General features: G+C 45.6%; 1 protein-coding gene across 1 annotated transcript; it reads left to right on the top strand.

Moving 5' to 3' along the window:
- The first annotated feature begins 1,854 nt into the window (after positions 1-1,854).
- On the top strand, positions 1,855-22,672 carry CHRNA4 (cholinergic receptor nicotinic alpha 4 subunit). Its single transcript, XM_032198376.1, has 6 exons — positions 1,855-2,389; positions 3,639-3,790; positions 7,402-7,446; positions 7,538-7,647; positions 15,224-16,604; positions 22,086-22,672. Exons 1-6 carry the CDS (start codon positions 2,329-2,331, stop codon positions 22,209-22,211), a joined length of 1,875 nt encoding a protein of 624 aa, XP_032054267.1. The 5' UTR covers positions 1,855-2,328; the 3' UTR covers positions 22,212-22,672.
- The last annotated feature ends 991 nt before the right edge of the window (positions 22,673-23,663 follow it).

The following is a 23,663-nucleotide window of genomic DNA, read 5'->3' as shown; positions in this document are numbered from 1 at the left end:
TAGACGATTCTGTGATCCTGTGATTTCACCATTTAATGCTGTTGGCACAGTGTTGGACCCAGAGAGTAGCAGAGGAGCGTGGAAACTCAGGTGACATCTTTCTCCCTCCGGCTTTCATGGAGCAAAAGGATGTAAGGGAATGGGTTTTCCTGGTACTGTGTGGCTGTCTGGGAATCTGTGGTCACCCTGTGCCTCAGCCTACACCTCCTCCAGGCAGGCTCACTGCTGTTTCAAGGACCAACAACAATATTTTGGCTGAGAAATGGTCAAGGAGCCAGGGAAGACTTATCTCCACTACCCAAAACCTGAAGCCCTTGCACGGCGCATTCAGAGCTTGGGAACCACAGCCTCCAGGTCGTCTTCTGCCCCTACCCATGTCCCTAAGGACTGATCCCGCTGCAGAAAGCCCGTGGTGTTGGCAGGAGGGCTCCATACTTGCTCTGTCTGCAGCCCTGGGGAGCTGCTGCAGACACAGGGTGATGCTGCTGCACTCACACGCGATGCTTGAGGCGACGTGCAGCATACGACACGAGACTGAGTGTCCTTGTTCTTACCCCAGGGAGGAGTGAGTGCCCATCTGCTCCCCCAGTGATGGATGGGGCAAAGGGGTGCTCAGTGCCACGCAGGAGCTGGCTGTCAGGATGCAACCTGCAGGGCAACTTGAAGCTCATTTGGTCTCGCATCTGCTGCTTATCGAATTAATGCTGGATAGTTCCCTGGAACGAGCTCTGTGGGTTTTGATGCCACGTCACCTCAGGTGCTGCAGTGAGGGGCAGGCCACCAAAAGGAAGGAAAGCAAACCATGCAAGAGTCTACACACCCAGCAGAAAAAAAAAAAAAAAAAAAAAAAAAAAAAAAAAAAAAAAAGGTGGGGTTTTCTCATCCCAAAAGGCTGACAACTGTTGAGGAAAAGATGGGATAAGAAGGAACAAAAAAAATGAGTTTGGTGCTATGTTGCTATTATTTATAATATCCCTACAGACTTAATTTCTCTTGTTGCTTTAATCCTCCCCACTTTCAGCCAGCAATCTATTATATTGGAAGATACTTGAGATGCTTTCAGAGTAGGGAAATTATTATACATAAAATATGTAGCTCGTATCATTAGAACAGACTTTGATTAATTTTGCAGCTGGCAAAATTACCCCTGCCTGAAAAAAGAAATCCATTTACTGCCCGTGTGGAAGTAATTGTGTTAATATCAAAGCTGGTTTTAAAATGAAATGAAGAGGGCTCCACTCCGTGCCTTCCGTGCGAGGAATCAGGGCTGCATGATGAAGGGCTGAGTGCTAGTTCCTTGCCAACACTTTCTTCCACAGAAAGTCTTCAAGACTTTAGCAGGGTTATTTGTGGTATATTTAAGGTACAGTCACATATACAGATAAATTCGTGTAAGCTCCTGCCTCAGCCTCACCTTTGATTTGCATGTTGTTTCTGGGCAAAGACTAATGTTAGTGTTTTTGCTCTGTCTTTGTCCAGCACCAGGCACAGCAGAGACCCATGGGCAGGTTCTTTGGGTTCAATAATTGTCGACAGCAAAGCTACATGCAGAGCCAGAAATACCTATCAGGCTAATTACCTTGTTAATATACAAGAGAAATTTTGAAAGGCACTTGGGCAAAATTAAATGAATAGCTATTATTAATTAAGAACTGTTTGGGGTTCAGGTGCTGTAAAGATCCCAGATGGCCCCAAGTCCACCGCTTCTGGCTGCAGCTGGGGTCTGGATCTCCCTTTTTATTTCTCATGCTGAAAGTTTTCCCTCCCTGCAGCCCGTTTGCTGGAGTGCCCAGACTCCCTCCTCCTCCTCAGCAGGAGGTGGGCAGGTCTAAGCACATTAAATATACAAACACATCGTGCTCCTTCGTTGCTTCATCGAGAGCCGGCGTTGGCATCGGTGGTCCATCAGCAGCAAAATCTGAGTGAAGGCTGCCAAAAGGGCTGGGGGAAGGGAGAAAGCAGCAGCAGCAGCAACAGCAATGAGCAAACGGAGCAGCCAAAGCGCCCTGTAGCAGAGGGGAGAGGAGAGCCCAGGCAGGCTGAGCATTTCGTGCTTCTTTACAGGAGCTTGCTGCAGCCCTCACGCATCCCTTGCAAGCACGTGTCCATCTGCATCCCGGGGAAGAGCGTCTTTCTAGGAGGGAGAGCTGGAAATCAGGCAGAAGAGAATGGGAAGGATGTAAATCAGCTATTCCTGCCTCCCGGAGAGAGGTGAGAGAGGGAGAGAAAGGAGTTCAGGGGGATGAAGCTGGAGGATCCAGAGACTGGGAGAGGAAAAGTTGCCCTGACGGGAGCCTCTGCGTGCTAGAGCCTGAGCTCTGCTCCACAATGGGATTTCTTGTGGCTAAGGGAAACCTCCTCCTCCTGCTGTGTGCCAGCACCTTCCCCGGTAAGTTTGAGAGGCTTTTCTTCCCCTGCTCTGCTCTTTAGCTGTTTTCTCCCTTAGCCCTCTCAAAGGCATGCTGCAAAGCCCGGTCCCTTTCAGCGAGGAATTTGCCCCGCTCCTGCATCCCCCTGCCCCGTCGTAGCAGTTCGCCTAAAAATATTGCTCTGCTGAGCAGTGCTTGGCTTTTATTTTCTGCTCTTTGCCTGAACAGATGGGAAAAGGGTTAAAGCTCAGTGTGGAAGGGGATGGGGGGAGGACATAGAGGGGCTCAGCCTCTGCTTCTTGCCTGGGCTTTCCTCCCTGGGTGAAGTGTGTTAATGTGTCTCGGGGCGATAGCTGTGGCTGGGGAGAGCGCAGCCAGCTCTCAGCTAATGCTTCCCTTTGTATAATCCAGGGCAGGCTAAAGACTAAGTAGGAGCCATATTCTACAAGGGACGTGGGGAGAGACCCCGCTCCCTCTCCCCTCCGTCCTTGGTGGAGGGATGTGTGTGCACGCATCCTGCAGAGGGGCACAGCCCCCTGAAGAAGGGAGGATTTCTTTTTTAGTAACCAGCAGGCACCACTGACAGCTCCTGTAGTGAACGTGCACGGCCAGGGCTGTTCCTTGCAGCAGCAACTTTTAAAGTATTATTGAGGGAAACTGCACTCCTATGCAATTTGTGCTCTCCCCCTTCCTCTTCCTTCACCCACTGTTTTTGTGAAAAAACAGCTATGAAGCTCAGTTTGAAGAGCTGATTTTCAGCCTATCCTTTATTACTATTTTTTTTTCTGATGCATTGGATGCCAGTTTTCAAGTGTAAATCTGTTCCAAGGTCCCTACCCCCCAGCAGTGTTTGACTAACAAGGCTGCTTTCTCCTTTTTGTCTTACCCTCCACGTATCCCCCTTTATTGCTTGCAGATTTCACTACCAGAAGCTTACCACAAAGTGGCCGGAAAAACTAAAGCAGCTTCAGGGGAAAATGGCCCGTGTGGTGGTTTTAAAATCATTGTAGTGATGCCCCGCAGGATTTGGCCATGGTGGGTGAATGGAGGGAGAAATATATGGCAATGTCTCAGGGAACAGGCAGGCAGGTCCCCAGGGTGGCATCACCCTCCTGTGTATCCTGACTTGGGGACATCCCCGGGGTCCTTGCAGGAGGAGGCTCTGCTCCCTGCTGTGACTGGAGGTGGGCTGGGGGGATCCTGCACCTCACCCTGGGGTGCACAGCAGCTCCCGTGCCTCACCCTGCCCTGCCCGTGCCACCCCCACAGCATTTGGCCATGTGGAAACCCGCGCCCACGCAGAGGAGCGTCTCCTGAAGAAACTCTTCTCCGGGTATAACAAGTGGTCCCGCCCCGTTGCCAACATTTCCGACGTGGTCCTGGTTCGCTTCGGCTTGTCCATCGCCCAGCTCATCGATGTTGTAAGTGCAACCCACTCGTGCAAGGAGCAGACAGGATTAAACAGGTCGGGGCTGGGGGGAGATGCTCCTGGTGTATGTGGGTTTTGCTGGTTCAGGGTCAGGTTGGGAAGCCTGTGCTCTCGGCAGGAAAGTTACCACACAGACAGCTCTGAGAGCTCTGAGACTTCTGAGAGTAGCTGGTCATCAAACTGGATCCTTTATTCTTCATTGACTGTAGCCAAAATCCCAAATTCCTTACCAAAACCAGTAGGACTGATCATAGCAGAGCAGTGGAGCTGCTGGTAGAACTGCCAGAGGGTCTTGGCTAACAAACAGCTGATTTAGAATTTAAGCCATAATTGTTAACACTAATTGACACAAGATAAGAAGAATTGTATTTTATTATTCTCTGGAAGATAGCTGGCCTGAGGAGCTTTCTGCAAATGCAAGTTGTTAGCTGCTCTGACAGATACTTACAACAATTATTCCTGAATGTTTGCTTAAATAGAAGTCACACGTGCAAACGGTGTGTGCTGTGTACAAAACAGTGTGGTCTGCACTCTGAGCTGATATGCACTGAAATGGTATTTAGAGGATTAATCTCTTACAGTGTGTTGGGATCAAGTGTCATAAACAGAGGCAATCCCTGCAGGACGAGGGAAGCATGCACACACACGCATCTAGCTGTGCACGTCTTGCTCCTGTGTGCTTCTCTCAGTCCCTGTCTGCACACAGTTGGCACAATTCTGTTGGTGCCCTTGCACATCTCTTGCACAGGTGTTGGTCATGCCTTCAGAGGCTCTCTCTGTCACTTTTTACTGTATTCCTGTGGCAGATGAAAATGTGGTGATAAAGGAAAGTATGATGGAAATGAAGGGCATTGCTGATGCAGGCTGATCACAGCAGGTGACTCTCTACACTTTGCCTTTTGAGATAAGAGTCGTGAAACTGGAGGGAAAAAAACTTTTAGAAGTTCTCTTAAAGAAGATGAGATTACATAGTATCTACATCTCTTCCATGAATGGCTGAAATAGCCAAGTCAATAAACAGAAATCATAAATCATCCTCAACATCTTTTCCTTACTTAGTGCTGCTGCAGCCTGCCCATTTTCTCCTGGCTACAGGAGCCCTCCTGAGACAGTCAAAGCCTCTTTCTCAATGGTGTGGCATTACGACCTTCATTCTCAATGACTCCCAAAATATTCAGGCTGAATACTGTCATTGGTCCATAGAGCCTTTCAGCGTTGTAGTTTTGTGTGAAAAACAGACAGATTTTTGCAGGGGAAAGAAGAACTTGAGGCTGCTACACCGCTATGAGAACTAGTCCAAACACAACAGGCAGCCAAGTAATAGAGCGAGTGATGAATGAAAAATGCAGCAAGCCCCTGTCTGCAGAGCTTTAGACCTTAGATGCAGAAGAAATTCAGTTAAGGAGGTGCAGGAGGTGGGAAATCAAGCCACCAGTTGCTGGAGAGCTGCATGTCCTCATGCCCAAGACACCAGCTCCCAGCTCTGCAGCACAGAAAGGGCCCTGTGGTCCTCCCTTACGTCAGCCTGAGGGATCCGGAGCTGTTTGCAGTTGCTAATGTTGAAGTTGTTCAGCTCTCATCTGAATAATTGATAAGGGTGAAGATGAGACATTAGTGACTGTAAAGGCATGAGAGAGGCTTTCCATTATGCAGCTGCAGAATCACGGAGGGGTGGGATCGATACACCTGCTTCGTGGTGCTTTTCCCAGCCTACTGGAGGAGAATTAATCTTCTTAAAATCATGTCGGTGGTTAGAAGGGCAACCAGCAGGCAGGCTTGTGCCAGGGCTGCCGAGAGGAGAGGTCTCAACCCCTCCAACGCTGGGGACAAGTGACACCACCTCAGCACTTTGGCTGTCTGTGCCCCTTCCCAGCAGTGACAGTTCTGGTGCAAACCCCGGTGCAATTGTTAGATCTGGAGTGCAGCTCCCAACAAGAAGAAGTCTGAAAGAGAAATCAGAGCTGTATTCAAATGCCAGCTCCTGCTGACAAGAGCTGGGATGGGAACAAAAATCGATGTGAAACTTGACAGCCCCACATGTCCTCAGCTCACCCCATTGCACTGGGGGTTTTCTGAGATGAGGTGGTAGGGGCTCAAGCATGTGTCTGGGAGCAACCACTGAAAAACACACCTGGGCTCCTCAGATCATGTCCCTGTGGGGCTTTGTGTGCTGTGTTCACCTTGAGGAAAGAGGCCAGGCTGTGCAGCTCCACCATGACTGAACCCTGCAACCCCCTGGAAGAGGAACCCACAGGACTAGAGCCACCTTTTGCTGGGGTCAGGATGGCAGAGCCCTTGGGTGCAGTCTGGAGGTGGAAAAAAAGGGAATTGCCACAGGGATCAGTACTCAGCCAGTAACAGGTAGCACCTATGAGACCGGGATTCCCAGTGCAAGGAACGTGGTGGAGACCCTTGGGCACTTGGCTCGCAGTGCTAGGAGAAACAGCAGGGCACGGCAGCCCGCACAAGTGACAATTCTAATCTCCCACCCAAGGAAGTACTTGGATTTTTTTCCTTCCTTTGTTGGTCACTTGAATGTTTTTGTATTCCTCCTTCCTCCACATGCTCCTGGTCCCCAGCCCCTGGATGAGGGTATCTCCAGTTGGGGTTTGCCCTTGGTGCCACAACCGCGGTGAGGAGGCTCAGTGAGGGGGAGGCACAGCCTCGTGAATCTCCCAGCTTTTAGTGTTCAAATTAATCCTGAACTGGCACAAAAGCAAGGTTAATGATGAGCAGCTTGCTTCCAAATGAGCCCTGTCAACTGAGTTGGTCTTGTTGCCAGAACAAAGAGAGAGAAAAGAAACAAACACACAAATAAGCTCTGAGCTCTCGGACTAAACTCTGCCCCACGTAATTCATCCTGGTTATTTACACAGGGTTTGTAACTTGAATGCAAGGCAAGAAGCAAATAATAATTCTACTATGGTGCTGCCAGCATTGTGTCTGCCTTATGCTATTTAAAAGTGTATTTGTAGTTCCACCTTCTCATTGTATTTCTATTTAAAGGTGGGAAAAAGCCTACAAACTGACAGCATGGGTGTACACCAGGCTGTCCAAGGGTTATGTGTCAGCAGAGTAGCTCAGTTTGTTCACAAACCTCAATCCATGGTGCTCTAAGTTCATGTTTTGTAGAAGAAGAAACACCACTGAGCTTCATGTTTCCAGAACTGTGCTCACTGATAATGTTACACAGAAATCCTAAGCACTACTTGCCAATGAAACCAAGAATTGTAAGCCATGTACACATGACTGAAGATAAAAATGCCCAGCATCCTCTTCCGTCAGTGCTCAGGACACAGCCTCTACCAGTCCTCGTCATCCTACGCTGAACCCATCAGCACCCAGGAAAATCCCAGTAAATTCAAGTCAGTCTGCTCGCAAGAATGCTCTGGTGCAGGCTCAGCTGTTCAGTGGTATCAGACAGCTGTGCCCTGTCCCATGTTAAATGACAGAAACATCTGCTCTTTATTTCCAAGGTGGAACTTATATGTGTTGCAGAGGTGATTTAGAATTACAGAAATGAAGTACAATTAAGAGAAACGCAATTTGTTCCTTGAGGCACTTCCCCTGCTCCTGTAACCGATATCTGATCTTGCATTTCAGGATGAGAAGAACCAAATGATGACCACGAACGTGTGGGTGAAGCAGGTGGGTGCACCAAAATATGTGCTTTTCCATGTTCCATTTCAGCTTTTCAATCTGAGCTCTCCCAGGTTTGTAACCGCCCTGTTTTTGGCAGGAGTGGCATGACTACAAGCTGCGCTGGGACCCCCAGGAATATGAAAATGTCACATCCATCCGAATCCCCTCGGAGCTCATCTGGAGGCCGGACATTGTCCTCTACAACAAGTGAGTGTGAGCGCTGTGGCCAGAAGGCAAACCCATCCTTGCAAATTTTCTCTGTCCATGGCATCAAGGAGCTTCTTCCAATTGTTCCTCCTTATTTAATTCTCTTTGGTTGAGGTCTATGTTGAGTCTCATAATATCTGTCCTACATTCTCACTTTATCTGTCCCAGATGTGCCGTAAATACCATGACTAACATTCATCACAAGGGCTTTGTTCTCCTAATGATGCTTTCTCTAACAGTGAGTTATGTGGGGGATGCCAGGTACTGTTTTCTCTTCACATGTTGGAGAGACAATTAATCTGGATAGGAGCTTTCAGTCCCTTTCAGCTTCATTTCACCAAGGAGCTCTCCCTTCATTCATCACCAGCAACTGGAAAAGCCAATTACCAAGAAGGGCTTAAATAAGGCAAATATGCCCAAAAAATGTCAGACTTGCATGTCTACAAATACAGGTTTCAGGTCAGCCCAATACAATTCTAGAATTATTCCTAAATAGGTATTTTCTCCTGGTTCCAAATGCTTGAAATCTCTCTCTCGTATGGACACCTTGCAGGGAGCAAGTGGTCATTTTCTTCCTTTCTTTTGCAGCCTGCTGATATTCTTAGAAAGAGTGTCCAAGTGCCAGGACTGATTTCACCTTTGCTTATCACAGCAGAGTTCTCGATCTCCTAGGGTGCAGGATACCCCAGGCTGCCTCCCTGCATTGGCTCCAGAGAAAACACTTGCTGCGAGCATCAAATAAACCAATTTTTGTACATGGCTAACACACAGAGAAAAAGCTCAGAACAGAAGCCAGGCTCATTTCTAATAAACAGTTGCCTGGTTCTGATATAAGTTTGCTTTTGTTTTAAATAAATAAATAAATAAAACAAGCACTGAAGGAGAAATCTGTCTGGGGTATTGCGAGCTTTGGAGACTACTGAAATTGTTATCTTTTCCGTTAGCTTGCCTCTGATCCTTAGTGGTGTGGTAATTGCAAAACTTTTGGAAATCACTAGAGATTAGACCACTGGAAATTACTAGTTCCTAGTCACTTGGACCTTCCTGTCCTACAGGAACAAATGTGAATATGGTATGAAAATTGCCTCATGTTGCAGCCAAGAAAGGTGTTCACAGTTTTCAATGGATGGAAAAAAAAAAAAAAAAAAAAGAGAAAGAGAAAGAAAAAAAAAGTCTTTGTTCTTCTCATTGTCTAATTACTGATAACAGTATAGATTAACAAATCTCCTTGTCTGTGGGACCCTCGTGGTCTCTACCCCCTTGGCTCAGCATGCTCACTGTGGCTGATGGAGCATGGGCCGTGCAAGGGGTGACCTAGCGCTACAGAAGGAAACCTCCGCATCCTGCTGCATCCCTATGGTAGGTAACAAGTCGATGTAGTGCCCCGGACACCTAAACTGAGGCTCCCTTTATCCATACTTATCATCAATAACCATGCATTCTTCCGATGGTTGTCATGAGTCTATCATATATTTTTAATTGCTTTCTTTATCCATTAATTAAACATGGCTGTAGACGCCAACCACTCGCCAGTCAGTAATGGTTTTCCATTAATTCTGTAGCTCTTTACTGCTATATTTGCCCATGCTCTTTCATATAGTGTCAAACACGTCTCATGTAGCTTGCTTTCTGCCCTGGATGTACTTTTCTATCTGGCTTCTTACCAAACATATCTGAAGCTGCAGTCATCATCTTAGTTGCACTACTTTGATGACTGGCTTTCACAGTTTTTAGGGGTTGCAGGGCAAGGGCGAGGCAGGGCAAAAGTGGTGCAGGCAAGGCTAAACACGTAGCCTGAGGGGACATCAGGATGAGATTCTTCTGCATGGTGCCTCACCAACTGCTTAACCCCACCATGCTTCTCTTTTTTATGTTTCTCATTTCAGCTAGAAATGTTTCAGGAAGGAAGGTTTTACAAAGATAGTGAATAGTCATGGGTAATACAAATGAGGCTTTCCTCACATATTTTATATATTGTTTAGAGGCAATTTAAAGCCATACAGATAGTTCTGTATGACTAACACCAACAGAAATGTCTGCATGAACCCTGGTGGAAGAGAAAGAGTGGCTTCACTGGCCTTTTGTACTCTTCAAGCTTTCCAATGTGAGTTATTAACTGTTTAACACATACTCTGGCAGAATTATGATGTTTCTGTTTGGAATGATATCCTTTGGAAAAGAGATTTTCTGGACAGGAGATTACATGAATGCCTCTCCTGTTTCCATGTGGGTGAATATATAGAAATGGAGAAATTTAAATTGATTTGAGATTTACATTGTTAGGGAAATCTAACCCCTTGTTGTGAATTATTCTCATATCTAAGCTCATTATTATCAAAAACTTCCATTTATCCACTCTGGAGGCTCAAATTAAATCAGTAAACTCAGCCGGTTTGGCCTAGAGAATGTATGTAGTTGTCAACATTCATAAGGAATCTAAAACCAAATTAATATCCTACAGGGAAATTAATATGCTGTTGGGTTTTCAGGCTTGATAAGACAAGTTCCAAGACTCTGTAAATAGACTCTACTAGATGTGACAAAACATATATATAACAGAGGAATATGAGTTAATAGTGAAATGACAAAGCCTCTCTTCTTCTCTGCCAAGAAGGCCAGCTGTTCTCTGTCTGAGGCTGTAAAGGCTCTTCAGACGCCACCAAATCATTTACAAATTGATTATCTAATCTTCTGCATCGACTTTGTTTCCCATTCGTGAACATACTTAAAACACACTTTTGTTTTCCTGTGTAAATTTGAAGTAAAAAAATATTTTGGGGGGTCTAACCAGCCCTTGGGGCTGCATTTTGATTTTTACACTGCTCCGCCATTGTACATCATTGAAACTTCATAGGAGAAAACCCAGAAACAGGAGGTTTGCAGCCAGTGGTCCAGCTGCTAAAGAGGAATACAAGAACATGTCCTTGAGCCTAATGGGTAGACAGAGAACTTGAAATGTGAGCTTCACTGGCTAATTTTCAAGTAGTTACACAGGATAGCATTGTAACATTTATTTTCTCAACCCTGGTGATTGTAAAACCTGGGAAAAGGTTATTGGAAACATTCAGACCTCATCATTTACTTTTTCTCAATACTTTCTGGTGCTAGCTGTTCCAAAAAGAAAATCCCTGCCTTAGTCTCCATAGTCACAAAAAGAAAAAAAATAAAAAAGAGAGAGAGAGACAGGATCATGCATGATGTGAATGCAAATAAATATTTCAATAATTAAGAGGAGGAAATATCTTGAGGAACTCACCCAGTGATAACATGGACAAAAAGGATTATTGTACCAGGTTAGAAGTTCATCTGGCAGGCGGCTTTTGAAAATCATGAGAAAGCAAAGAGTTCTTTGAACTACTCTGTAGTGGCTTGTTCTTTTGAACTGTACTATGATGTTTGCAACTAGTGAGGCTTATGGAGTAACACTGGCTCCCTGACTCATCTCAAAGCTGTTTGAAAGAAAAATGCCAAAAAGTGCCCTAGACTAACCTTACAAATGTTGGAAACATTCTTGATATTTTTCTTCATTTGTGTGCATGCTTGCCCAGATCTTGTCATTTTGCACCAGATTGTACTTATAATAGGCCCATAATTGCTGCTTCACACTTAAGCTTTCCTGATTCTCCTGGGAATTTGAAATATTTTTAGAGAGGAATTATCTCTGTAGATGTCTTTGAGATTTGCCACCAAGCTCTTTCCTGTAATACAGGAACTGATAGAAATCTCCGAGAGGAGCCTCTCTCATGGGCTGTTGCTGAGTTAGCATCTAAGGCTTTCTTCTGTCATAACGTTCAGGATGGAGCCAGAGTTTTACCTCCAGAATGCTGATAAGGATGCTTGGCAAAGGGAATATTGGAAGCAAAAGCACATCTTACAGCCTTCTGAGAAACTTGAGCCTATTTCATCAGTGTAGCACAACCACTTCTGGGACAGATGCTTATTTACTGAGGAATTATTGAAATTTCTGTTACCAATGATTTCTCAACACCTGAGGCAAGCATATGTTGGGATGAGACCTGCAGAAGCTGACATCGGTGCACAGACACCTCCATCTATGCACCCAAGATCTGCATTGACACATCTGTTTTGTACTTAAGGTGTCAAGAGCCTGGATATGTTCAAAATCCAACAGGACAAGGTCCTGAGCACCCTCTTGTAGCTGACCCTGCTTTGATGAAGGAATTTGATCTTCTCCAGAGGCCCTTACCAACCTGTGAGTTCAGAGCAATCATTTTGCTAGTGAAAAATAATGCTGAACATTCAAAAATTCTTTCACTTGCCTTTGGAGCATTTTAATCTGAACATTACAGATGCATCTGTTTAATATCTACAAAAAGGGTGCAGAGTTGATATTTTAATGGGGTCTTGAAACCCCTTTTTTTCTTGGTTACCGTTGTTGGATGAAAAATGCTTTAAATGAGGACATTCTAGCTATAGCCATACATGGATATAGCTAATTTTCAAGCTTTTAAAGCTCTGTTTGGATTTAAATTGTATCATCAGAAATTAAAATAAATGTGTGCCTCATTTACATGCATTCTGAAAACATTTAATTTCGTGAGACGATGTTTCTCCCAAATGCAGGGAAAATAGAAACTGGCAAAAAAATCTCCATCAGCAGAGCTTTTTAATGAAATGTGGTTGATGGCTGCCAGTAAAACAAAACCATCCTTGAACCCTTAGAAACTCAGAAGATTTTAAAAGAGCAGCCTTTATTCCAGAAATGAGGAATCAAAGGCTGCAGAACACAGCAGCACCATTTCCATCAGAAAAGGAGCAAGCAACTCTCTTCTCTATATTGGTGTGCACTGTTGTATTTGACATGAAAATACAAGAGCTCCAGCACTTTATAACTGACAGATTTTTTTTCAAGCTGTCAGGTCAGGGTAAATGGGAGAGCCTGACTGTCTTAATTCTCAAGTTCTTGTTGTGATGTGTACCTTGCGCTCGCTCCTGCTTCCAAATGGCTTTTCATGACAACAGTCACAACACAGTGGTGTAGACTAAATGAGGAAAATGTGCTACCTCTATAAAGGAATGACTGGAGATTTTCCCTGCAGATCTCCCACCTACCTGTCTAAGGAATCACTCACGTTATGCAGTGAAACTTGGCACAGCTTGGCCAAGAACGGTGCAGCAAAGCTTTCCACAAGAAAAGAGGGTTTCCCCCATCTCATAAGTGCAGATTTCATTTACAGATAGTTTTCTCAGCTTGATACCTTGGAGTGATTGAGGAAAGGCTTTGGGAGACTGTCAACAGATGGGTGACCTTGTTTGCTCCTTCTCTCACATCAAGGTAAGCAGAACGAGAAGCCTGCATCGGCAGCACGCCAGCAGGCACAGCTCCCAACTCAGTAAGCATATGCTTGAAGGTCCAGCGTGGGTGGCAAGTCTGGGAAAATAGGCAAATATATATATATATATATAAACACAAGGGGTTAAGACAACAGCTAACACAACCTTTGCACAATATAGCCAGCTTGGATACCCTCTATCCACAGCAGCTTCTTAAAAATTGCTCAGGTATCTCTATAGTGAACTGCAGTGAAAAGCCCAAACATCCCCATTAAAACCCATCTGAGGTCAGGAATTACTTCACAGCCTTTTTAGGTGGCTCAGAAAAAAAGCAGGAGGACTCCAGGTCATTTCATGGCCCCTCAGAGTAATTAGCTGACTCCCAGTTGCAAGGCACAATTCTCTAGGGTTCATTCCCACCATGGCACTGCAGGCAAAATCCAGCATGGACAGCAGGACCATGGTTGTCTACAACAGTGTGTGAGCTGAGGACCCAGGCTGAGCCTGGGTTGTTGGGCAGACAATGAAAAAAAAAAAAAAAAAAAAGTCTTCTTTATCAAAGAAGCAGCTCTGGTGCTGAAATAATTGGCATACAAGCTCTGCAGCATCCCTCTGGTCACAGCTATGCCGACTGAAGAGAGGCATGTGGGTAGGCACGGGAAGATGGCAAAATTGCCAGACACGACATTTGTGGGAATGAAACACGATGTCTGTGCAAACCAGCTACACGATACATATGGGAATTGTTATCATTCCTGGGTGAGCTTTTAGCAAGAGGTTCATGCCCTTTTCCGACAGCCTTAAAAAGGATAAAGAGGGACCCGTGTTGTTTACCCAGCCACTTACATAGTGTGCTACCTGAGAAAGAAACCATGGTGAATGTTCATTATCCCTTTGCTGTAATATAAGTCCAATTATAAACATATTGTTCCATTAATGAACAATTTAATCATGCCTCTGAGATCTCATTAAATGCTGAATTGGATTCCAAATTCCTATTGAGATTTAGAAAGAAAACCACCAAGAACAGCAAATGCTGGAGCGTCTCTTGCTGTGCATGTTTCGTGTCTCAATCTGGCTTTACAGGGCAGGCAAAACCCAGGAGGAAACTAGATGGTTTTCAGCCAGAGAAAGCAGTCCACGAGTGTAAATTAGATATGAAAAAGAAGAGTCAAGAAAGGAGTTAGGTGCATGGTACAACATATAGAACAAAAGATAATGGTGGTTTTGCCTTGACACCTTTGGGACAGCAGTCTGGGTTTGTACATATTTATAGCTCTTCTGTCAAAGAAAATATAAAATGTTAAGGCTTTAGAAAATGTTCAATCTGAAGGTCAAAAAGCACTGGGTTCTTTTCTATTCTTTTGTTTTTCTAAAACTTGCAGCAAAAAGCAAACATTTTTTATTATAGCAGCAAGACTTGAGTTAAAAAACCTAGTTCACCATCACACAATTATTCTGGGTTTATTTTTCCATGAATTCAAGCAAACTGGAAAATTGTTTCAAGAAACAGTTATCTGGGCTGTGATCCTGGGGATCAGGGGCATTTCCATCCCTGCCTGGGTATTGAGTCAGACAGCTCGCTGAGGGCCAGATCCTGCCAATCTTTCCCCAAATGATACAGGCTGTCCCTGAGGTCCCAGCACCAGGACTTAGAGTTCCTTAGTCTCCCTCTTTTCTCTGTCTCTGAAGTTTCCTGATATAAAATCTTGCTTTGTTATCCATGCGTCTGATACCAGCACACAGTTCTCAGCTGAGAGTCCCTGTAAAAAGACACTGAAAATGGCAGCTCCCTCCCTGACTGGGAAATAGGAGACTAAGTGCTATTATTCCTATTGATACAACTTTCTTACTGTTTTCCATGTAAAAGGCTGAATGATTACCCAACACTCTTATTTATAGTGGCTGTCACAATTAATTCTACCCAGCTCACAGCCACACGGCCTGGTTCCTCCCACCTCCAAAGCAAAGGAAACTCAGTCCTCTCCAGGACATTTATGGGTAACCTTCGAGGAAAACTTGTGTTTATTTACCTTCAGGGCATGGCTTATACAAGGCAAGGCCTGACATCTGTATGCAAATCCAGTGCTTGCATAAGCCAACAGAGTTCAAAAAGCACTGGGTAGGGTGGACGGATCCAGTGTTAGGGCATGGTGTACATCTTGCATCTCCCAGGTGCCCTGAGTGCAGTTTTGGAAGCCAAGCACTAAATATCCTATTTCTTTAGAACTGAGAAGTCCCAGACAACTGTAGTCTCTTTTTTTCTTCTCTCTCTCCCCAGTGCTGATGGTGACTTTGCAGTCACCCACCTGACCAAGGCTCACCTCTTCTACGATGGGAGAATTAAATGGATGCCACCTGCTATCTATAAAAGCTCCTGCAGCATTGATGTTACCTTCTTCCCCTTTGACCAGCAGAACTGTACAATGAAATTTGGCTCCTGGACGTATGACAAAGCCAAGATAGACTTGGTGAGCATGCATAGCCATGTGGACCAGCTGGACTACTGGGAGAGTGGGGAATGGGTCATCATTAATGCTGTGGGCAATTACAACAGCAAGAAATATGAATGCTGCACAGAGATCTACCCCGATATAACTTACTCCTTCATTATCCGGAGGCTGCCACTCTTCTACACAATCAACCTGATCATCCCCTGCCTGCTTATCTCCTGCCTGACTGTCCTGGTCTTCTACCTGCCCTCTGAGTGTGGAGAAAAGATAACTTTGTGCATCTCTGTGCTGCTGTCCCTCACTGTGTTCCTGCTGCTCATCACGGAGATCATCCCTTCTACCTCCTTGGTCATTCCCCTGATTGGGGAGTACCTGCTCTTCACCATGATCTTTGTCACCTTGTCCATCATCATCACTGTCTTTGTGCTCAACGTGCACCATCGCTCCCCGCGCACCCACACGATGCCTGACTGGGTGAGGAGGATCTTCCTCGACATAGTCCCACGTCTCCTCTTCATGAAACGTCCCTCCACAGTGAAGGACAATTGCAAGAAGCTCATTGAATCTATGCACAAAATAACCAACTCACCGAGACTTTGGTCCGAGACCGACATGGAGCCCAACTTCACTACCTCATCTTCCCCCAGCCCCCAGAGCAACGAGCCGTCGCCCACATCTTCCTTCTGTGCCCACCTCGAGGAGCCAGCCAAACCTCAGCCAATCTGCAAATCTCCTTCTGGGCAGTACTCCGTGCTGCACCCAGAGCCTGTACAGGTGACCTGCTCCCCTCCACAACCCTCACGCCACCTCCTGAGCGACACCCAGACCACGTCCATCTCCAAAGGCAGGTCGCTGAGTGTTCAGCAGATGTACAGCCCCAACAAGGCAGAGGAAGGGAGCATCCGCTGTCGGTCCCGAAGCATCCAGTACTGTTACCTGCAGGAGGACTCTTCCCAAACCAATGGCCAGTCCAGTGCCTCGCCAGCATCCCAGCGCTGCCACCTAAACGAGGAGCAGCCCCAGCACAAGCCCCACCAGTGCAAGTGCAAGTGCAAAAAGAGCGAGGTGGCTGGCACGCCGGCTCAAGGAAGCAAGACTCACAGCAGCAAAGGAGAACACCTCGTCTTGATGTCCCCAGCCCTGAAGCTGGCAGTGGAAGGGGTTCACTACATTGCAGACCACCTGCGAGCAGAAGATGCAGATTTCTCGGTGAGTATGCACTGCTTGGGTAAGCCAAAAATCATCTGCTAAGGAAGCCCCTCTAAACACGAGGGCTATCAAAGTGTACTCAACAAGTACAATCATCATGGTTCCTGGACACACCAGCGCTATAGATATGAACAGAGAGCTTCTCCTTGGGGTCTTGGCAGGCATGTGGGCCAAGCCATGCTCTGGGCTGCTCTAGAGCAATAAGGTTCTTCAGAAGTAAAGAGGAGTAAAGTTGTTGTCAAGTAGGACTAGTTGTAAAAGAGAATAGTAATCCTCCCCCCAACCCTTCTTCTTTTCTGGGCTGTGTAGGAAGGGATTTAATTTGTTTTCTTTTTTAAGGGATCAAATGTAGATAGAAAAAAAAAATAAATCCTTTGGTACTCTAAAGCCTGAACCATTTTAAAACACCTCTAATTGCAGCCAAGGATGTGATTTTAATTGAGGCCAGAGGGCACCTTGCCGAGTTGGGCTCCATGCAGCAGTTCTTCTACAGGGAACAGCCAGAGGAGGTGCCAGCGTAATTTGTTGTTGTCCCATTCCTGAGAACAGTATCAGTGAGTGTACTTTGGTGTTGGTTATGAGAGCATTACCCTAGCATCCCTGCCTTGGTAGTTCAGCAGTTCACAGCCCTGCTCTGTGCACAGGGGGTCACATCACAGCTCTGAATTATGCTTTCAGTTTTTTTTTTGCAGATAAAAGCCAAAAAACAAATAATGAGGTAGAGAGAAAACAGAATCCTCCCTGGAAGGCAGCTGTGCATGCTGATCTTTCCTGAGCTGGTCGGGTTCTGACCTGTGCCTCCACCAAGTGGGAGATGTCTCCTGCAGGACTGCAGGATGCTGAGTGCTGCTGACCTTCGTGAGAGGTCAGAGAACTCAGGACCTCACTGGAACAGCCCCTTCACATTGCACTGCATAAAAACCCATACCCACAGCTACTACCTGGGAGCAGAAAGCCCTTTATCAATAGGAAGCAGCTAAGATGGAGAGAGAGAACAGAAAAGCAGTGATCTGATGGGAACGTAGCAGGCTTCCTTATAGCTAAGCCTCTGACAGACAGAGAATTCACACTCGGTTTTCTGTTCAGCATCAACTGCGGTTACTGAGCCTGGAAAAGCAAATTCCCAAAATAGGCTTAGGCTGTGGGAAGCGCGTAGTAGCGTGGGGATGATGCAGGGTATGTTTAGCTCTGCATGCTGCCTTTCCTCATTAGTGGACTTCCATGGAGCAGTTGGCTCTGTCTGGAGGAAGGTGGGTGGGCAGATGGGCAGACAAACTTCACACTTACTCTCAGGGGGTAAATATGGCTACAAATAGAAGTAGAGGCTGAAAGAATTTATTTTAATGGAGACGGTGATGCACATACAAATGCCACATCCTATTACACCTCATAGCTCTGCCCCTACAATACTATGGATACAGCATGTGAGCTAATTATGGTCATACTGAGGGAAGCCACAAGCTTTTTCCTAAAGAAGGCATTATCTGGGTTTCTGAGAGGTATCAGGCAGCAGCAGTACCCTTTCAGCTGTTCTTACAGTTCGATTGTCTCCAGATTTACAGTCGAAGCAAGTCGCAGTGCTTTTACGCAAGACTTCCTGGGCTTGAAGCGTGTCTTTATATTTGCATTTTTCACAGCACTGAGCACTTAGCAGCAGCAACAAAGGATTAAGTGCTGCTGTCCATTGCTGTGCTCCTTGGTGCCACAGTTTGAGAGGCCTCTGCTCTTTAATGTATTTCGCTCCACAACATCCCTTTGAGGAAGCGGCTGTTTACCCCTCATTTTGAGGAGTGACAGCCAAACCACAGGGATGAGATGACCTGTTCAAGGTCGTAGAAGAAAATTTGTGGCAGAGAAAGGCTGTGAATCCTCTCCTTCATTACTTGACAGCCCAGCTCCCTTTTGTGGGCTAAAATATTCTGCAAGCACATTAGGACTGTGGGAATTAAACTCTGCTCTCTCCGACTGGTAATAATAACAAGTAAACCCATGGAAGTCAATTGATTTTAACTCACATATTTCCCCGTGGTGCAAATGAAAGAATAATACATCAACAATACTTCTCCTTTTGATTGATTCTCTTTCTGCTAAGCTTGTTGATATCAACAAGAACTAGGTCGATGAATATCGTGTGTTCTTTCCTTTTAATCCATCATTGCAACTTTCTTCAAAATGAAAATGGCCTCCATAGTCTTACACCTTCTACTACTCTTGCCTCTTGAACTGAGACAATTAACCTGAGGAGAAAGCTATTAGACATAAAAAGCAGAAGAAAAGGGGTAATTCTTTAGGCTCTAAGCAGACCTACTGCCAGGGCAGCCTGCGAGCAAAGGCACCATGAGCACCACCAGCAGTGAGTGGGGAAGGGTCACCCCGGCATGGTTGATATCCCAGGCTCCCTGGAAGAGTGGGCTCCCTGCCACAGCTTTCTGTTCTTTCCTAGCAAATGTGGTCTGCATGATAGGTCTTCAGATTTGGGAGAATAATTGTGGCCCTGACTTTTTTCCTTTTCTGGAGGAAATATGCTCTCATGGAATTGAAAATTACTGTAGGGAGCAGAGCTGATCTAATAAAATAAGAATTTATTGAGGGGAAAAAAAAAAAAAAAAAGACTCAAAAGTTTGCTATCAACTTAAAATCAAATTGTGGCATTTCTAGCAGGGACAGAGGTCTCCAAGAAACCCCTCAGCAGACACCTCTCATGCAGCTGCAGCCCTGAGACCCAGCTCACTGCTCCTTGTGTGATATTTTTGGAGACAAGTACCTTCGCAGAATGGGAACAGAGCTTCTTTAAAACTTTCTCTTTTCTAAAGCACCATTGCCACAGGGGCAGTGTTTCTAAATTAAAAGTAAATAGCTCATTTAATTAAGTGCTTCAGCAAAGAGAAAATGGGAAATGCAAGAGGCAGTTGTTTGTTACAAAAAGGTATCTGCAAACAGCACAAGCACAACAGCTTGCTGGGGGAAATGCAAGATGGAATTGTCCTAGCATATGATAGAAATGCCATTAGAAATTAATTGCAGGCTGAGAAGCAAAACAAGTTGCATGTCACACACAAGCCAAAATAAGCAGACACCGTCTGGAAAGCCTCATTGTCCTCGTGGCTGTGCGCATCTCAGGACTACTCTAATAAGAAATCTTTGAAGACAGCTTAAAAAATAAAATAGGAGATAAAATAGCTGAGGGGGAGGGAACACAGGATAATCTCACTGGTTTATTTTTAACAAAGTACAATAAAACCCCTTGGGACTGCTCTAATCTGTGTTAGAGGCTCTGGGTCCTGAGGATCAGATGTCATTTGGGGGTCCCCAAAACACCTCAACCCTTCACTCATACTCCAGGACCCAGGGCCTTATCCCACTGCTTGGACCTGTAGGGGGCTGGACCAAGAAAGAGCCACAAATTCCCTGAACATGCAGGAATTTGGGGGTGGAGAAGTCAGCTGGTTCCTGCCCCTGATCCTTTCCCAAAAACAGTTTTGAGTGAGCCTCTTAAAAACTAATCAGAGCACAGCTCAGGAGCTGGGACGGCAGATGCTGGCAGCTGCAGAGATGTTGCCAGAGAGGCCTCTGCGGATCATGCTCCATGTGGGATGCTGGAGAGTTTGTCACAGGGAAATGCTACAGAGCTGTCAGAACACAAAACAAAACCCAGACCATTTGCTTGTCTCTCATAAATAGCATGTCTCTGTGTCCTGAGCCAAGGAGCTAGAGCAATACTGTAATCCTTAAAGGGAGTTCACAAGGCAAGTAATGAGGGAACAGATACAGCGCTCACTGTTGGCATTGCTTCAGTTGAGCGCTGTCACTGTTGAGGTGCAGAGTCCTTTGCAAATACACTGCATGATTCACGACCAGTTTATGAAGGGTTCAGCAAGCCAAAATGAGGAAAATTCATATACCTTATCTGCAAAGAATAGTTTTCTTAGCACAACAAATCATCACATTTGTCCCAGAAGCCAGGGCTGTGTATTCTCTCCCTCTGCCCCATCGTGATTCCTCTGTACCACCCACAAGGCGTAAGATAAACTTTAGTGGTGCATCCATGACTGATAAAGAAAGGAAAGACTCGAGGTGAGTTTAGGTGAGTTTACAGAGGCTGTGATGTGCTTAGAGCTTGTTTGTTTGATGCTGGCAGATCATAATATTTCAGGACAGAAGTTGCCACTATACCTGTGAAAATATAATCTCCTGCAAATGGCTATTTCAGTGAGATTTGGACTGCTTCCCCTACTAAAATGATTATTCGGCATTATCATCAAGTCCTTTATATATATATATATATATATATATATATATATATATATACACAACAAGGTCTCTTACAAAAAAAAAATAAAAAAATGTTCAAGGTTACTCACTTATTAACTGGGTTTAAAACAAACTTTGAGAATGAAAAGGCCCTCACCATTAGCATTATATTATTATTGATCTGAATTTTTCATGAGTGCTACAGCCCAATACATGAAGCAGCTTTGGGCACAGCGAAGCTCTGTTTGCTCAGACAGGTGGGTTCAGTAAAGCATCCCCAGCTGAGCACATTAGAGAGAGGCTTTGCTCTCTCCTTCTCCTTACCACCACACTCCTGATTTTCTGCAGCAACGACCACTGAAGAGGTTTGAGCTAGCTCCCACTGAGTTGTTTTCCCTAAGGAGCAAGGCAGCCTGCCAAACTTCAGCCCAGAGCTCAAGGCGACATCAGGGCTATTAATCACCGAGTGGTACATTGTAGGGAATTATAATGGCTACAGCCGTATCAAATAAAGTTTCACCATCTAATCAGTCCTCTTCCTGGGAAAGAAATTAATAACAGCAATGGCATAAAAGAAGTTTTCATATGTATGTGGTTTCTTACTTGATGAAATATCCATTTACAACAGGTCTTGCCTGCTGGTATTAATAAGTACTAGATTTCCCCAGGGAGGAATTGCTGGAAAATCCTCCCACAGCAAGACAAAAGTGGAGAAAAAGAAGGATGAGGAAAACTGCTTCTTTTATTTGCTGGTTCATTTTCACTGCTTACTCAGCCAAATCTGTAAATCCCTTCACAGAATGAGTTTGGCTTCATTAATCTGTAAGCAAATCTGTTTACTAGCACGAAGAAACGAGCAATGCCTTTTCCTCCCTCAGCTTGAATCTCAGCCTCATTTACACACCCAGTTACAGCTGTTGCTCATGGAAAATGGGATCGTGATTGTGCAGACAAGCTGAATTATCCACAGGCATACGTCATCCCTGGGGAGCTCTGCAGAGGGTTTGCAATCGCACGAGCACACCCACGCAGCCTGGGAATGTCTCCCACACAGGCAATAAAGCAAACCTTTGCCATTGTACATGGCCATTGTATGTAAGCGAGACCCTTCCCTCCTATCTCAGGACTTAAATTAAAATATTGCCTTCAGGAATAAAGCACTATTAATCTTTAAATGCTATTCATCTCAATTAAGCCTCAATAATTGGCCTTTCATCTCTGTCTTGCCAGGTGAAGGAAGACTGGAAGTACGTTGCCATGGTCATTGACAGGATCTTCCTCTGGATGTTCATCATTGTGTGTTTGCTGGGAACTGTCGGGCTCTTCCTCCCGCCATGGCTGGCAGGAATGATTTAAGCATGGCCACAGAAAGAAGAAAATCTATCCTGCCCTGTGGATTTTTGTTCACCTGGAAGGAGATGAGCAGAGAAACAGAGCCAGCCCTTTGAATAATTTACTGCGTGTCTGCGCATGAGTTGTTCCAGAGCACTCTGGGAACACTTTCCAAGGTCACATCATTTTGCCGAGCCATTTTCATCTCCTCCATCTAATTTAGGGGAAAAGTTCTCATTAAAGATTGTACATAGCATGGTGGTATTCATTGGCATATACTCAGCACTGTAAGCCCACAAGCTTGCTCCCTAAAGCAGCACCAACAGAGGCTTCGTGTATCCAAAGCAGCCCCTGGCAGATCAGCTCCGCTCGTCTTCAGAGCTCTCCGCGTGCCCTGCCTCGTAGTCTTGCCCCGTCCAGCTGAATGGTTCAGGACCGCGTGTCCCTGTACGAGTCCTTTGATAAATAAAGCTCCAAATTCGGGATCCCTGTGCAGGGTGTGTGCTGTGCGTTCAGGGGTCAGCTGGCACAGGTGGACGGTGCTTTTATGGGAAATTTCCTGGATCCCAGTTCGGGCTGCTGCTGAATAGCTGGGTATCACCCTGGGCTGTGAAATCCTTACTGTGGGTAGGGAAAGTGGTTGGTGTTACACAAGAGATGGGGAAGGCACGGCAGAAATCCGGGACAGGGTGTTAGTGTAACAAAGAAATGGGCTGTTCCTTGTGGAAACCTGAACAGGACAGGCACCGGCACTAGGGAATTCAGAATGGCACTTCACAGAAATTACAGAAATTTAGGCTTTAAAATCAGTTAGTCAGTCCAAATGTCTCCTTGACTGATCAGATTTTAACCAGCCAGTTAAATAAAACAGCATAAGAAAGCCAGCAGGCATGGGCTGACTGCTGCTAACAGAGTGGCACTATTCCACCCTGCTGCTGACCTCTCCTAGCAGCTGCTTATTCCAGATTAATTTTATTTTTCAAGCCAAAAGCCCAGTGCAGCAGACCCTCTGCAGGTCCTGGTACAAGTCATAGCCTGGGGTGGGGAGCTCATGGCACCCCAACACAGGAGGGTGTGACATGAGGCTTGCTCACACTCAGAGCTGTGCTGGCTTGGGACAGAAGCACTGGAATGGGAATAAAATGCCCTAAGGAGATTCTTTCAAACACAAGACACCGCACACAGTACAAGCTAGAAATCAAAGCAGCCATCAAAGTGATCAGGCTGCTTGGCCTGCTGACCCCGCATGCTTTTCTTGTGGCAGAAGCTGCAGCTGACCTCCTTGTTCACAGCCTCAGCTTGCGATCCCAACACAGCCCAGCCCTGGCGAGGGCAAGTTCCCCAGGAGCTGTGCTGGTACAGCAGCCAGCGAGCCTGCTGGCTCTTTGCTTGTTTTCAGAAAAATAAAGAGACTCGCTCTTTGTGGAGATGCTAATTTATCCCTTTTCACAGTCAGCGAGCTTGCTTATGGCAAGG

This window comes from Aythya fuligula, chromosome 16, assembly GCF_009819795.1.
Source record: "Aythya fuligula isolate bAytFul2 chromosome 16, bAytFul2.pri, whole genome shotgun sequence".
NCBI lineage: Eukaryota > Metazoa > Chordata > Aves > Anseriformes > Anatidae > Aythya > Aythya fuligula.
The sequence above is the reverse complement of the archived record's forward strand: the minus strand, read 5'-3'. Positions and strand labels throughout refer to the sequence as shown.

Coding starts and splice junctions, on each gene's coding strand:
- CHRNA4 (XM_032198376.1), top strand. CDS start 2,329: ATGGGATTTCTTGTGGCTAAGGGAAACCTCCTCCTCCTGCTGTGTGCC. Junction 7,447..7,537: donor CGAACGTGTGGGTGAAGCAG/GTGGGTGCACCA, acceptor TGTTTTTGGCAG/GAGTGGCATGACTACAAGCT. Junction 16,605..22,085: donor CAGAAGATGCAGATTTCTCG/GTGAGTATGCAC, acceptor CTGTCTTGCCAG/GTGAAGGAAGACTGGAAGTA.